Source organism: Siphateles boraxobius, unplaced genomic scaffold (genome assembly GCF_051911475.1).
Source record: "Siphateles boraxobius isolate OS27281-9 unplaced genomic scaffold, OSU_SipBor_1 8, whole genome shotgun sequence".
NCBI lineage: Eukaryota > Metazoa > Chordata > Actinopteri > Cypriniformes > Leuciscidae > Siphateles > Siphateles boraxobius.
In genome coordinates, this window is record NW_027509208.1 from 8,905,347 (window position 1) to 8,921,947 (window position 16,601).

Consider the following 16,601-nt stretch of genomic DNA (forward strand, 5'->3'; position numbering starts at 1 on the left):
AAGCATCCACTGAAAGAGCAAGCAGGTCACCAATTCGCTTGACCGATGCCAGAGCCAGAAGGAGGGTGGTCTTTAGCGAGACAGGCAAAAGGTCGGCTGTCGCGATTGGCTCCAACGAAGGGCCCCGTAGCGCCCTCAGGACAATGGACAGGTCCCAGGAAGGGACCTTGTTGGGGCAAGGCGGATTCAGCCTCCTGGCCCATCTGAGAAATCCGACCACCAGGTCCTGTCCTTCCTTAGCAGGTCATTCCTTAGCGGGATTGGCCATGGTGCTGCTGACAGCACCTGAACTATACCCGGGAACCATGGCTGGTTCTGCCAGAGTGGTGCCATGAGTAAAACTGAGCTTCTGTCATCCCTGATTCGGCTGATGACCTGAGGGAACATTGCTACCATAGGGAATGCACAAAGGCGCAGAGAGGACATTCTGTGGGCTAATGCGTCCTTTTCCCTATCGGGGAGTGGGCTTTTTTTTTTTTTCGATGCAAAGAGGTCCACTTCTGCCTGGCCGAAAAGGCTCCAAATAATCCAGTTGTCAGTGCTGTTCTCAACTGCAGTGCTGTCAGTGCTGTTCTTGTTCTCCAGTGCGAGGTCCTGGTCTCAGTGAGTGCAGCCACGCCATGGGCACGTCCCAGGCAAATGAGGCGCTCTGTGAGCTCAAACATTTAGCATCAAACATCACTGCTCTTTTAGAAAGAAAATTTGCTCTTTTGTCCTTTCGCCGGGGGTTCAAGCTGTGTGCCGCCATTGGTCTGCTGCAGGGGCTTGCTTCGACGGCAAGTAGAGAGGCTTCTGTGTTGTCGTCTTTGGAGTCAGTGAGGAGATGATATTCACGCTGAAGGAGAAAAAATCAGACTCAAAATTACTTTGAGTGCAACTTAAATAGGCAGTGGGTCCCGTCCGTTTTGACGGGCTGATAAGCCATTTGTCTGTGCAGGTGCACAGATGTGAACCAATCAGGCTTCAGTATTCTGAGAAAAACGGAGTTTTCCCCATCTGCGTCAAAACATAAACGCAATGTGAGTGAACTGTATCGAAAGGGAATCAATTGTTATTTTTAGTTATTAGCTGTCCATCTGCTATTAATACTGGCCGTTGTTTAGTTGCTTAAAAGAATGTTATATTAATCAATGTTTTTTTTATTGTATGTAATATATCGTCATTCCATTTCTTGAATTAAGTTTTCTTAGCCCATTTGCATTTTTTTTAAGAATTAAGGCTCATTCACACCAAGGACGATAATTATAAAGATAACGATAAAGTATCTAAAATATAGTTCTAAAAATCATTCTAAATATAAATAAGTATATATATATATATATATATATATATATATATAAAATATATAAATATAAAAGTCCACATAATTATACCGATAATGGCACAGAGATACAATATCGTTGATATCACATTCAGAACGATTTTATCCTGCTGATGAGTCATAAAACATTGATAGCTAATCAGAATCCATTCTGCTTTAAGAGCTTGAGCATTTAAAGCGGCAGATCACAAAACTGCAGCACGCGCTTTAATCATCACTCAAAGTGTGAACGTGCCTTAAACCTCAGTAAATTAATCTATTGCCAACTGACAAATAAGTGAATATATGATCACTAAAACATAATAAAACTTAATATGCAAGCAGTTTTGCTTCTAAAAATAAAAATCGTAGGCCTATCTATAAGGATATTTAGATGCACTGCATTCTCAATATTATAATCCTATTTTGTGACTGGATTGAAGAAAATTAGTCATGAAATGGAGTCAGGAGGGGGTGTTGGATGCTCTGTTAAAGGGATAGTTCACCCAAAAATGAAATTTCTGTCATCATTTACTCACATTTCATTTTTGGGTGACCTATCCCTTTAATACATGTGGGCAAGCTGTTGTCTCACCTGAAGTGAGTTCATCAGTGTTTCCCTGGGACTCCCTCACGTCAACATGCACACACTCAGGCAGTGCCAACCACATATATTGAGAGAACACGGGGAGGGGGAACTACTCAGTGCCCTTCCTGGGATGGCAAGTTTGAAGGGAAAGGGAGGGAGGAGAGAGAGGATGGAATCCACCAGGGGATGGGGGGCATTTTGTTACCTCCCTCCCTGAAATAGCCTCCTGTGCATGCTCTTTCTATATATATGCATACATTGACAGTGAGACCCAGTAACACACTCTTGTGGATACATACATGTGCACATATACTGTAGGTGCAAACACTACTCAGTTTTAAACCTCTCTGCTTACAGTTTCTAGAAAGGAGTGCAGTGTTGGTGTACTGTTACTGGTGCACCTGTACATTTGTACTTTCTCACACTTGCATGCACATTCTCTGGCCAGTGCACACATTTCCACATGCTTTTGCCAACATGACACATCTAACACATTTATAAGGGGATTAGTTTTGAGGCATTAAAGAGGTGATTGACACTCAGTCTCTTCAGGTAGTTAAAGAGGTATTCAGCAGCAGTCTGACTTTATGGGCTGTCATCACCTTCAGACGTTTTTCTTTCTAGGACAGGCTTGTCTCACAAAGACAGAAAATCACTGTGCTTATATTAAGTAAAAAAAAGAAAAGAAAAGTAAAACCAATTATTGACATTTAATATGCATCCTTCCTTGATGTTTCTATTAGGTTCCCACAAAGTAGATTTCTGGCATACTGTATAGTCTCTGCCCCCTTGTGGTGGATCAGCTCAACTGTCAAGAATTTTGAATTTTAAATTTAAAATCAATAAGAAATGTAACTGAATCAAATACATTTTTTATTACAAAATTTTTTTTTTATTACAATTTACAGACAAAATGAACATACAATAAACGTTTTGCAAATAATCTTATCATTAAACCTAAAGGAGAAAAAATATAATTTAATATATATTTAACAGTTTTCAAGCTTTTCCTTAATCTCAAAAGTTTGATTACAGATTTGTCAAGGTGCGAAAAATCCACTTCTCACATTAAAGGAAAATGTGTTTTTAAAGATCTGATTGTGTTTCTCTGATGTCTTAACGCCATTTTTTTCAGCACTGAAGTTATGTGACATCTGCTGTGACTGTCAGAGAGTTTACAATCAGTCTGCAGCTGCTGAAGTACAAATTATGTGTCTGTGTGTGTCCTCTGTTTGTCATTCTATACATATTCTTGTGATCATCTCTTCAGGGCCATCATATCATATTCCTCCATTATGTAACACATGCAATGCTATTACATTCTATTTCATCTTGTTATATTTCTATGTTTATTTATCAACCTATTTCCAAGACATTAATGAAACGAGTGCTATGTACACTACTGGTCAAAAGTTTGGAATAACTACTAATAATTAATAATATTTTTTTTTTAAATGGCCTCAATTTGGTGAAGAAGCATGCAAAGTTTCATGGAGATCGGACCATAGGTGGTGCTATAACTGTCAAAAAAGTCTCATTCTTATTAGGGGTTCAAGCACTTTAGTGCTGAAACCCTATTGTAATTGTTAGGATTTGTAAAACGCATCGTGCAGACCAAAGCATATGTGCTATGTGAAACCTGGGCAGATGGTAGGCCTCAATTTGGGGACGACAAATTCTACAGCAACCAAAAGTACTTAATTGCTCAAGCTTAATCTTTGGTCAAGTGAAAAAAATAATGGTGACTGGCCAGTAGGTGGCGCTATAACATGAAAAAACATAAAAAGGGCTATGACCACCTGATTGTTATTCCAATTGACTTGAAAATTGGTATGCAGTGTCTTGGTCCAAGGTGCCATGTATGTATATGAGGACAATGGTGTATCTCAAAAAACATGGCCGCCATCGGCCAATGAAGTTTGAGCACCTATAAGACAAGGTTAACGAAGGCCGATCGGAACGAAACTCGATGGGCATGTTCGACTCATGGCCCGCCTAGAGGTCTGTAAGAATTTTGAAAGAAATCGGCCACTAGTTGACGCTAACGAGTTTTAAGGTTCTGTAATGCATATCATTATATAGACTTAATATCTCTAATGCTTCTGTGCTTAAAGGCCTTAAAGGCTTGAACCCCGATAAATGCTGCTTGCAGCTTTAATATTGTATAATATAATTAGAATTTTCAAGAACTGTATTTTAATACATTTGAAAATAAAAAAAAATCCTGTGATGGGAAAGCTGAATTTTCAGCATCATTACTCCAGTCTTCAGTGTCACATGATCCTTCAGAAATAATTCTGATATGTTGATTTGGTGCTCAAGAATTAATTATTATTATTATCAATGTTAAACACATGTTTCCACAAAAATATTGAGTAGAAAACACTGATACATTACCATTCAAAAGTTTGGGGTAAGCAAGATTTAAATTAAATGACTAAATAAAATAAAAATAAATAATACTTTTATTCAGCAAGGATGCATGTAATTGATCAAAAGTGACAGAAAGACATAATGTTAAGAAAGATTTATTTTTCAAATAAATGCTGTTCTTTTTCATTTTCTATTCATCAAATAATCCTGAAAGAACTTTGCAAAAGGATCATGTGACACTGAAGACTGGAGTAATGATGCTGAAAATTCAGCTTTGCCATTACAGGAATAAATTACATTTTAAATGTATTCAAATGAAAAACAGTTATTTTAAATTGTATCAACATTTCACAATATTAAAGTTTTTATTGTATTTTTAATCAAAGAAATGCAGCCTCATTAAACATACTTCTTTCAAAGACAAAAAAAAATCTTAATCATTTTAAACCTTTGACTTTGATATTTATGGAAAAGCTTTCGTTCTTTTAGAGAGCCATAAAGGTCTTGAGTAACTGACCGTCTCTCTGTCCTCACTGACTGAACCCATGTGTTTTATGCAATGAAATGCATCTCTATAGCAAAACAGAATCCGATATAAACATTCATAAATGACACATCGAGTCTAGATAGTTTTGTAATCTGTAATGAAATCACAAATACATACAGTCAGGCATGTAGCCTACATACACAAAAACACCCCAACACACAAAGGAATGTGAGCACTTAGTCTCTTTTTATAAGCTCTTGTTGTCAGAATGGTAGAGCTCACTTCACATTATCAAGTTCCCATTCCAAAGGTGCCACCAATCCTCCCGAGATTACTGAATGTTCAGCGGCTATTAATACATCAACCAATCAGAAAACAAACCATTACTGCTCCAAGCAATCAACTGCTTGCTTGTAATGAGGTGGACTATCACATACAGTGTGACGCATACCGATCCAGGCTAAAATAAGATTATTGTATTAAATGTTATCGGTCCCTCCGCTTGGCTGTTTTTTTAATACAAGCTATCGGGTTTCAGTGTTGCGTGTGAAAAGGCCATTTAGCAGGACTATATCTATCTGTGTATGGTAAAAGTATAATGTAGCACCTGTTTGTGTGTGTTTGAGGATTGTCTCCGTTTACTGTCATTCTCTTTACTTGAGTGAATCTGGGAATTTAGCTGATTCTTTATTAAATTAGAAAATTGACCTCTGAGCCATTTCAGTGTCTCAGCAGCTATTCTGTCCCAGTTTTTCATTTGACTCAGCCCTGCACATCTGCTCTTGTTCAATCAAACACTTGTTTGGCTCATTGTGTTGTCTAGCCTGGAACGAATGAATCAGGGTTACGCAAGTAACATATGGACACAGACTTTTATCTGAAGTGTTGATTGTCAATCAATCAGGGTAAATCTACTGGTTTAACAGTCTCTTCATTTAAAAGTTCTGTCTGTGGTGTTGATACGTCACTCTTTGAGTCCATCAAGCTCTATTCTCGCACCCACTCTGGTTTCAGTGTCTTCACACCTGGCTCTAGGATTCACACTCTAATCGTACACAGCAGCCCCTTCTCCAGATGATAACACTGACCGTTAGCACAACAGCCAATAGGCAGAAGCATGTTGATCTGTATAAAAAGCATTGGTTTTAGAAGCTAGAGACACCAGACAGACGGATAACAAGAGAGAATGAGAAGGGGGACCAATGATCTGTAAGTTGGAAAGCATTGTCAAGAAGATGTGAAGAGAACAAGTTAAACTTCTATTTGCTTTAAACCTGTTGTGTTAACGCGTTTCATTATGAGTTCTAATCTTGTGAAGTCTCTTGCTCGGGTTTATGACCCCAAACCACTTCATGCTCAGAAACGATGCGGAAGATCCACAACGAGAAGAGCTTCGCTTTCTACCTCAAACAAACGTCTATCTTCACCACTTTCTGATCAGCCTTCATCAAAATCCTCCTCATCTTCTGCTCTTGTACATATTGAAGGACAAGTCAATGATCTGAGTGGTAAGATGGACAAACTCCTCGCATTGCAGGAAGCGTCTTTGAGACGACTGGATGCCATCGGTCAAGATCAAGGAACAGCTACTGGTGGACGGAGCATTGAGCAGTTGTTCTGTGACATGAGTGCTGTCATAGAAACTGTTCGAGAGAAGGAGGAACAACAGGATCAGCGACTTAATGCTTTGGAGCGACTGGTTAGCGGCATTCAACAGGTTGTCAGTTTCATTGCTGAAGTGTTGAAACACTCGAGATTGGCTGATCTCTTGAAAAACACATACTCAAAATCCAGCAGCAGGGTGAGTTTAAATGTTTTATGCACCAATTTAGTGTTTAAAATGTTTAAAAGCACTCATTTAGGTATATATTCCTGAAGTACTGAGGAAAACACTCTACAGTGTTAATAATTCATAAACTAATAAATAAACTACAGTGAAATAATTCATATTTCATACACAAGTAACCTTAAAATTATTTGGCAATACTCTAATTGTCATGCCAAGTTGAACTACATTGAAAAGTAAAATTGAATCAGCCAAACAAACTAACAAAAACACAAATTTTCAATATACAAACACGCATTAGTAAAAGTCTTTGAAGCAGCTGACCAAAAAAGAGGGTCTTACATAAAAGTGGACTTTTGTACACTAAAAATTATATATTATAACATTTACATTGATTTAACTCATCAAAATAAGTTTAGCAGTTTTCTCTGTATATTTAACTTGAGTATTTTACACATTTACTTTTCATGTTGTGTGAAGTTTGTCATCTTTTATGTGCTGCAAATGTTTGATGCATATACATTAAATGTTCTGTATTTATTTTCCAAATGAGTTTGGTTTAGCTGCATTTCCAACAGGGGATTTTCTAGCATGAGTTTTCAGTTTTATTGTCCTTGTCATTGGTTTGAGCCATTTATAATAGAGATTGACTGATGACATGATGAGTGATTCGCAGTACCAGCTCAAGGACACTCACAGCAGATGATTGTGTGTGATCAGAAATATCTGGTGAATTGCACGTGAACTCGGCGAAATGAAAATACATGTCACTGAATAGCTTGAAAGCAGGTGCTTTTATTTAAAGGTGTGTTAATAAATGATAATCTTGTGACCATAGACTATTCTTTCTTTCTCTCCTGTTGTTTCTTTCTCTCTCTAGTTTAGAGAAAAGGATGGAAAGGAGAAATCTAAAGTATTCCCAAAGGGGTTAAAAACCCAGAAGAGAAAGAAACCACTGGAAGCATCAGGTGAGAGAAAAACATACAGTGGGTTTCAAAAGCACGAATCACATTGAAAATAGGATTCAAAATCTAATTTGAACTTGGAAATAAACTGAAAGTTTTAGCATTTTGTCAGATTTAAAAAAAAGAATGTTTGACAAAAATGAAGAAATGTTTAAGATTCTGTGCTGTTTTGGGTCACTAGTTTCTTCCATTATTTTCATTTTTGTATGTTGGCTACTAATCCTTTTTTCTTTTCTTTTTTTATTTAAAAATAATAAAAAATTCCAGACTTAGTTCATGCTGGTTTTGAAGAATTGCAAAAGCTCAATCAACAGAACAATCAGCTTTCTCAATGCACAACAGAGACGGCAGCTGCCACAGTTGCACACCTGGAGCAAAAAGAAGACTGCTATAAGGATAGAAAGGATGAAGCTGCAGTGGAAGACGAGGCAAGAGAGGAAGAAATCGTTCCTGAATTATTGCCGATAAAAGAAGAGGATAAAAAGGAGGAAGAGGAGAATTCAAAGAAAGAGGAGGCATTATGGTTATCAGAGGAGAGGCAACTAGCTGCTTCAAGTTCATCTGGCCAGACTGATGAAAGCACACTAGACAGGTACATCCTCAATATTTTGTTCAGTAAATGACTTTCAAATAAAGATCAGCAGTATTAAACCCTGCAAAATTTCATTTTAATATTACAAAACAAATAATGTGCTTAGAAGAAAAAATAAAATTACATTGATTCATTGTAATTAAATAGACCCATTCAAAAGCTTAGGGTTAAGATTTGTTTCATTTTTTTTTAGAAAAAGTCACTTATGCTTGGCAAGGCTGCATTTATTTGATCAAAAATACTATTCCCCAAACTTTTGAAGCATAGTGTCAGTAAAAAAAAGAAAAAATCAGATATTCCAAAATAAACATATTCCATTTAAAATTTTAAAACTTGAATACAATTAATTTATGTAAAGAGAAGTTTTTTGATATACTAAAATAAGATGTATTTTATATTTGATACCTCTCTTTTAATTGATATTATCTTTTAATTGATATATATTACACTTGTGTAGCTGTGAGGAGAATCTGGAAATAACTTTCAGCACTAAGAGGCATGTTGCTGACGAGACTCTGACAGATGACCTTAAAAAAAGCAAAGTGGAGGAGGTGTCAGAGGAAGAGGATAAGGAATTAAAGGAGGAAGAGAAGGCAGGACTTGAAGCTGCAGAGTCGGAACCAGAGAGACTGGAGGCAGGGACAGTAGAGGAGAGGAAAGATGCAGAGTCAGAAATTGACGAATATGTCATTGGTAAGAAAATTGGTGTGGATCTGAGAATAATGTAGATATATTTCCCTTTTCTAGTTACATATAATCTTTTCCACAGATTCTTTCCCTCCCCCACCTGCACCATTTGAGCACCGTCTTGTGACACCCAAAACCCACCAGATTACCGGTTACTACACTATCAATAAAGAGGAAGTTCTTGGGGGGTGAGTTACAGAAGATATTAATCTTGCATCATATTACGATAGGCTGGTTAGCATCAGAGGAATTTTTAAAGCAGGATGCCTGTGATATTAAACCCATGGCTTAAGATTCCTAAGCATTCTAAGAGCTTACAGGACACAGGATACACAAGGGGATGAAAATGACAGACGTGTGTGTGTGTGTGTGTGTGTGTGTGTGTGTGTGTGTGTGTGTGTGTGTGTGTGTGTGTGTGTGTGTGTGTGTGTGTGTGTGTTGGAAGGAAAAACTTTAAGAGAGAGAGACGTTGTGAGGCCTGCCCAATTGATCCAACAACAGTTTCCGATAAGCGAGGGAAGGTTTCTGCGCATTACTGTCTTTTCAGCGTGGCAAAGTAATTTAGTTCCAATTAAACTTTTATCTGACTCCCATTTTATCACAACCTCGAATTTAGGTTGGAATGCCAATTGGTTATTGGTCATTTATATAATAGTTTAGCTACACATTAGATTATTCTATTTAACTCTTTACTTTGTATTTTACCCGTTCATAGGAATCTATATTGCTTTGAGGTCTTCGCGCCCGGCCGTTTAATGAAAGATAAAAAGACATGTGAAAGTTTATGACATTCAGCATTACAGGCTGATCTCATTACAAATTGCGCTGAAAAATCTCTTTAAATAATCAGCCCAAGACAGAAACCTCTTTCACATGGAAATGCGCTAACAATGGGAATTTGCTTTAATCACGGTCTCCAGAGTTTACACCTTTTGAGGACAGGATGGCATTTGTATGAAAGACCCACCCTTGTAAGCACGATATCTCTAAACTCGCAAACTCTTAAAACCTTTATTAGCTTTTTGGTTTACTTTTGTGGGGATGAGACCATTTTTACCAGTCGCACTGAGACATTTCAAATGATACCAAACATGAATAGTGTTGTATGATAATTTTTCACATTAAAGAATATAGATTTGTGGGTGAATTTTAGGTTATCCCAGCATGAGGAGAGAAGAGATGGGTGATGAGGAGATTGTAAGGGTGTTGTGAGTCTCGGATGGCATTGTTACTTATGCAAGAGAGTGTTCAAATTTTAATTCTCAGGAGAGTCTTTTGTTTCCTCGAGGAGTAGTCTCTTAGTCTAAACTTTCATCTGCCTAACAGTTTTTCCAGTCTTACAACATGCAACATATTTTTAGACCTGGGTGAAAGTGAATAGCTAGAGAAAGGAGATTTCGGGAATTTTCTCTGCGGCCTTTCAAATAATGTGGGAATTGAGACTTTAAATGGGGAGTTTTTGTGAATTAAATATGTGTGTTTTTAATTTTTCATTTTATTGTCTTATTTTGATTGTAATAGAGGACGCTTTGGGATGGTTCACAAATGTGAAGAAAAATCTTCTGGTCTCATATTAGCAGCCAAGATCATCAAAGCCAGGAGTCAGAAAGAGAAGGTAAATGCCCACATCCATTTTAAAACATCAGTACTATGACTTTGAGGAGGTGGTTCTGACTTTGCAGTTAAGTTTTAGTTTTAATCAGCCAATCAGCTTATGGACCACTTGGTGATATAATGACACTGTGTGCGGGTGGAGTCAGTCATTTACTTTTATAGTATTTGTTTTGTGCTTTAATATATATATTTTTTACTTTATATGTTGCTTTATTTTAGTTAGTTGCTAAGGCAAGATTTCTAATTTAATGTTTCCCAAATTTGAATTTTTCATCTAATATAGATTTAGTTAACAACAGTTAACAACACTGGTCCATGAACAAGAGTGAGAACCGCTGCTTATAATTGTGTAGCAATGAATCACAGATTTTACATGTTTGTGTTGTCAGGAGGTAGTAAAGTGTGAGATTGAAGTGATGAACCAGTTGAATCACGCCAATCTGATCCAGCTCTACGCCGCCTTCGAATCTCGACATGAAATCATTCTAGTGATGGAGTAGTAAGTTACATTCACAAACACACATACATCTCTGTCTCACATACAGACAACCTCTCTCACTAACTAAATCTCATTCATGCTTTCTTTCTCCTAGCATATTTAAGAATCACTTGAATGTGGATCACAGGATGAATTTTAACTTGAATCACAGAATGTGATGCTAACATGTATTGTGTACCTTGTGTACCGCCTAGTGTTGATGGTGGAGAGCTGTTCGACCGGATCATTGATGAGAACTATAAGCTGACCGAGTTGGACACAGTGCTGTTCATCAGGCAAATTAGTGAAGGGCTTCAGTATATGCACAAGATGTATATATTACACCTTGACCTAAAGGTACCAAACACATTATTTTAAATAATGTGTAATTAAAACAGCTGCATAAGAACAACAAGAAGTCTGAATACATTTTACTGTTTCAATAGCCTGAAAACATTCTCTGTGTCAGTCGAGAAACAAACAAGGTCAAGATAATCGATTTTGGGCTTGCAAGGAGGTAAGTATTTGTATCTGTGTCTGTGTGTCTTCATTTGTATCTTTATGAATCTACTGTTTTTCTCACACCGATTTGTTCTTCGTCTTCCTTTCAGATATAAACCCAGGGAAAAGTTGAGGGTGAACTTTGGTACTCCTGAGTTCCTGGCTCCTGAAGTCATCAACTATGAATTTGTCTCGTTCCCAACCGATATGTGGAGCTTAGGTGTCATCACTTACATGCTGTGAGTCTGTACCATATAGACATCAATGAACAATCATTATTATACAAAAGGAGGAAGTTTTGTGAAAAAGTACTTATGTTTGTGATTTTAGGCTCAGTGGCTTGTCTCCGTTCCTGGGTGAAGATGATAATGAGACACTAAATAATATCCTGGCATGTCAGTGGAGTTTTGAAGAGGCAGAGTTTGCCGACATCTCTGAGGAGGCCAAAGACTTTATCACACGCCTGCTTGTGAAGAGCAAAAGGTATGTGTGTCCCCAGAAATTGTCTTAAAGGAAAATTCTGGCCAAAAATGAACCTAGGGCTAAAAACACATGGGTACCGAGTCGACCGTTCTCTGGGATGCGTTTTCAGGATAATCGAATGTACCCAGTTTTAACGTTATTTTTAGTTTAACCACAGATTAGCTTATAACGCTAGTGTATGGGGCATCGAATAAGTAAAAATAAAAATAAAGTCGAACCACGAACGCCGTGCTACGTGAGCTGAACTGTGACTATCGACCAGCACGTAGCACAGCGTTCGAGACTGTTTTCCAAAGATGGATCCTGCTTGTATACGCGAAGTGTACTGTCTTTATAAAGTATCTTCTCATTAAATTGTCTGTACACATGCTTCGGTTTGCAGGTAGAGACCCTAATTATGCTACCGTGTTAGTGTGGGGCTATTTTGAGCCTTGTTAGTGGTATTAACTAGCGATTTTTATTTTTACTTATTCGATGCCCCATACACTAGCGTTATAAGCTAAGCTGTGGTTAAACTAAAAAACGGGGTACATTCGATTATCATTAAAACGCATCCCAGAGAACGATTGACTCAGTACCCATGTGTTATTTAGCCCTAGGTTCATTTTTGGCCGGAATTGTCCTTTACTCTGACAAAAATTTGACTTTTATACCAGTTACCAGTATGTTTGTGTTTTGATGCATATTTCTTTTTTCATGCAGTTGGAGAATGAGTGCATCCCAGTCCCTGAAACACCCATGGCTTTCAGACAGAGCGCTTCACTTCCGTCTTCACCATAAGGTTAATTAACAGCCTTGAGTTTTTGGCTACATTAGTGCATTAGTGAATTAATGCAAATTAAGATAATTAATGAATGTGTTTCTCTCACAGAAAAACAAGTGTCACTCTTCACATGCCCCTCCTCCAGAGGGCTAAACAGGTAAGAGATGCACACAAACCATTAAGTCGACGTGAAATAAAAAATTCACTCCATCTGTTTTCTAAACGCATTACATAGATCTTATTGAGAACAGTTCATCCGTGCAATCATTTAGTAAAAAAAGTTAAAAATTATTTGACCTTGTAATGTTTAATGAAAAAGTAATTACTGGACCTTCTGGTAAAAACAACTTTTGGGGACGAATGCAGGAATTTTACAATCATTTTGTCTCCTTAAACTCACCTTTGCAAACCCACATTTATCTGCATCAACTTTTGAGCACAACGCATCTTAAAATCCAATCAACAACCGATGGATGTAACCAAGTCCTAAATTTTGGTCGATAATCCATTACACATTGATGCATGTCACAATATGGAAAAAAAATATCTGTTTCTACTGCCATTTCATTGTGACTTGAACAATTAGCCAATAACAATAAATGATAAAACTCAGTTGATTGCACATTGTATGTCATTGATTGTCTCATATGACTTTACTTGGGGATAACATTAATTTTCATGTTTTCTGCAGAAGTGATCATTGGCTCTCCTTGAGCCGTGGTGACAAACTGGACCAATACTGTTGTACCTGAACAACTACACAACATCTGTTTAATATTACAATCACATACTGTACTGTACATGTATGTTACTTGCTTACCTCAACCTCAAACTAAAACAGCTTTCAACACATTAAAAATACTGCTGTCCTTTTGTGTTACAAAAATATTTCATAATTTATAAAATGGTAATCATTTATGGCTGCATGACAAACTGGCCCTGTGCTCCAGTCTCGGTTTAAGTGGGTTTTAACTGTCTTTTAGCTGTTATTAAAAAATTACTACAGATAGTTAATACTACAGTGATTTGGTCTCACATGTGCACTTTATGATAGGACAGGACTGGAAGAAGGATGTTTATGGCTAAAAATGCAAAAGAGAAAACTTCATCCATACTCTATATGCACAAATGTACTGAGTCTTATTATGGTAATATTCTGTATGTCACAGGTTTATATAACATTTCAATCACTTGATATTTGTCAGGGCATTGGAATTTAGTTTAGACTGAAATTCGCGCAGGAACTACCGTACTGTATTTTACACTTGAAAGTCTAGATACCTTAATGCAATCCCATAAATGAAACGTTGTCTTTTCTGCTTTTCTGCCTTTCAGGAGGTCTAAGTGACAGAGTTTGGAGTTTTTCTGTGTGTTCCTACTGTTATCTGATACAAATAGCCATGCCCCAAATGCACCTCTCATTTACCACATTTTATTCAATAATATCATTTAGAGGGTTTCCTCTAGGGCAAATGTGTTGTACAAAACGAATTGTTCAGAATCCCATGAGCTTTGAATGCTTAGCTAATGCCTCAAGCTGCTGATCCAAGACTTTATTTTATTGTGGGTTTTTTTGTGACTTTTTCTTTTAAGCTTGAAATTTGAGACTGGGACACTGGATCCAAGACTGGCTCACTCCCTCTCTTTGTAGTGAACATCTCACCTTCCATGAAGGCAAATGAAAAAACAGAGCACTACCTACCGATGTATTGTGTGTGCTTCTACATATGAAGATAATGTTTAGTTATGATCACCCTGTCTGATGTTTACTTGAAAAGTTTTCATAATATAGTGAATGGGATATACTTTACTATACGTGTACATCAGCTAACAAAGTAATGTTTTTAGATAACACTAGCATTATGAGTGAAAGCTGAAAACCCCAAGTATCACTTTGTGATGTTTTTGAGAAAGTCTAATTTTGAATCATAAATGAGAAAATATTTATTTATTTCTATTTCTTGATTTCGCTTTCTGTACTATATTAATAATATTTAGTATATTAGTTATTGTATATTGTTGTAAGTACCTTATGTGGTGTATGTGCCTTAGAACTTTAAATATGATCTAAATTAAACTAAATATATTTTACAAAAACATTTGATTGTGTTCACTCATTCCTTCCTCTTCTTTTATATGTATGCATGGGGTCCGACGTGCATACAGGAAACGGTGTCCTTGAGCAAGGCGGCTAACCCCCACTGCTCCGTGTGTGTGTGTGTGTGTGTGTGTGTGTGTGTGTGTGTGTGTGTGTGTGTGTGTGTGTGTGTGTGTGTGTGTGTGTGTGTGTGTGTGTGTGTGTGTGTGTGTGTGTGTGTGTTCACTACTCACTGCTCCTGATGTGTGTGTATGCACTAATTTGGATGAGTTAAATGCAGAGGACAAATTCTGAGTATGGGTTGCCATACTTGGCCTTCAAGTCAGTTCACTTCACATTGTGCTGTATCCAAAATTATATGAATTAATATCCAAAATTTAAAAACCTAGATCTATGGCTATGGTGCAATCAGTACCGATGTGAATCTAAAACCCTTTTAGTTTTTAAAACCAGCCAACAGACCAGCTAGACCTGGAAGACCAGCAAAGCTGCTTAGGCTATTTTTTTCAGCAGTGATTTAGGCCTTGGGAAAAATCTATTTATTATTTATTTTTATTGATATTGTTTATAATAATAATAATAATATATATATATATATATAATATTTATTATCTTGTTGTTCTTATTATTATAATTATAATGAAGAGATAAAGTAAAAAGTTGTTTATTTAATTCCTCCTGAACATCGAGTCCTTTAGAGGACGCTGTGATACATGTACGCCCTAAGCAAACAGGATTTGTCTCCTCTTTATTCTGTGGTGCGTACGTCACTGGCGCTCTGGTCTGTGATTGGCTGCTGAGTGCAGGTTTCTGATGTGTCTCTCAAGGAGTGCTGGAGTTTCGGATGTGTTTGCAGATTTGCGGCAGTACGTTATAAACGATCGCGCAAAGTGGAACCAAACCCCATAGACTCAGTCCGAACCGAAATCAGCTCCTGACAATGGCTCAGTGTCCAGCAGCGTCGGCCAGTGGTGATGTGAACGGAGGCAGCAAGACGAAGAGGAAAGTGGCCATCATTACAGGCATAACCGGTCAGGTAATTTGAAGTATCGTCTCTAAATATGCGACGCGATGGTATATACGGATAGTTCACCTAAAAATTAAAATATGTCATATTTACTCAACCTTATGCTGTTCCAAACGCTTATGACGTTAATTGTTCGGTGGAAAACAAAATGAGATGATATGTCAGGCTGAATGACATCCCCAGTCATCATTCAGTTTCATCAGAGGGGAAAAAAGAGAGAGATGAGAATAGTAACAAGCGCTATCAGTCTCGTAACATCCTGCAGTTTTATCCTAAACACATTTAAACATACGTACTGCAAGGCTAGATCTCCTTACTTATGTTTTTTTGTTAACCATGGTAACCATAATTGCTATAAATATAGTTATCTTTGTAATACTTTAATATGGACTCTCCGTTAGGCTGTAGCTTCCTGGATCTTTCTGTGATTTGTATTATTATTATTAATATTATTTGTGTTATTATTGTGTATTATTATATATAACACATTCATTAATGTATTATCATTATTAATAGTAATAACATTGTATTATTATTATAATTCATATAGTTTCATGATCACACGTGGTCATTTCCTGACTCACTGAATGAAGACATAAACTGACAACTAAGCTTACAGTACTGCCAGCCTCTTGCACAACATTCTTATTGTAGGCTATAACTGATGATTAATATTTGATGTTATGTGTCATTACTATGAACATGACCATCACTTTCACTAAAAAGCTATTACTTTACATGTGTAAAAGCTCTGCCCTTTTCACTGTTACCTGAATGTACTTGCCACTCCCAAACATTAGAAAAATAGTATCTACTATGTGTACTCTCCCAGTTATTGTTTCTTTTTGTATTCATTTA

At 37.1% G+C, this 16,601-nt stretch overlaps 2 protein-coding genes across 10 annotated transcripts in view; both read left to right on the forward strand.

Annotated features, from left to right (window-relative positions):
- The window catches only part of mylk4b (myosin light chain kinase family, member 4b), a 50,081-nt gene extending 35,366 nt beyond the window's left edge, over positions 1-14,715 (forward strand). For 2 of the 8 annotated variants that reach the window (XM_077220306.1, XM_077220304.1), the window contains 13 exons: positions 7,416-7,503; positions 7,768-8,092; positions 8,550-8,785; positions 8,862-8,967; positions 10,301-10,394; positions 10,783-10,892; positions 11,087-11,228; positions 11,318-11,388; positions 11,483-11,611; positions 11,703-11,855; positions 12,558-12,636; positions 12,727-12,775; positions 13,310-14,715. In XM_077220306.1, the coding sequence (XP_077076421.1) occupies positions 7,416-7,503; positions 7,768-8,092; positions 8,550-8,785; positions 8,862-8,967; positions 10,301-10,394; positions 10,783-10,892; positions 11,087-11,228; positions 11,318-11,388; positions 11,483-11,611; positions 11,703-11,855; positions 12,558-12,636; positions 12,727-12,771 (1,578 nt within the window). In that variant the 3' untranslated portion in view covers positions 12,772-12,775; positions 13,310-14,715. Of the gene's footprint in view, positions 1-5,763; positions 6,551-7,415; positions 7,504-7,767; positions 8,093-8,549; positions 8,786-8,861; positions 8,968-10,300; positions 10,395-10,782; positions 10,893-11,086; positions 11,229-11,317; positions 11,389-11,482; positions 11,612-11,702; positions 11,856-12,557; positions 12,637-12,726; positions 12,776-13,309 lie in introns of those variants that run through there. The other 6 variants (XM_077220308.1, XM_077220307.1, XM_077220303.1 and 3 more) reach the window with 5 other exon arrangements.
- A 770-nt stretch (positions 14,716-15,485) lies between these two features.
- Positions 15,486-16,601, forward strand: part of gmds (GDP-mannose 4,6-dehydratase) — a 61,216-nt gene continuing 60,100 nt past the window's right edge. The window contains exon 1 of one of the 2 annotated variants that reach the window (XM_077220309.1): positions 15,486-15,752. In XM_077220309.1, coding sequence (XP_077076424.1) covers positions 15,657-15,752 — 96 coding nt within the window. In that variant the 5' untranslated portion in view covers positions 15,486-15,656. The remainder of the gene's footprint in view (positions 15,753-16,601) is intronic. The other variant, XM_077220310.1, reaches the window with a different exon arrangement.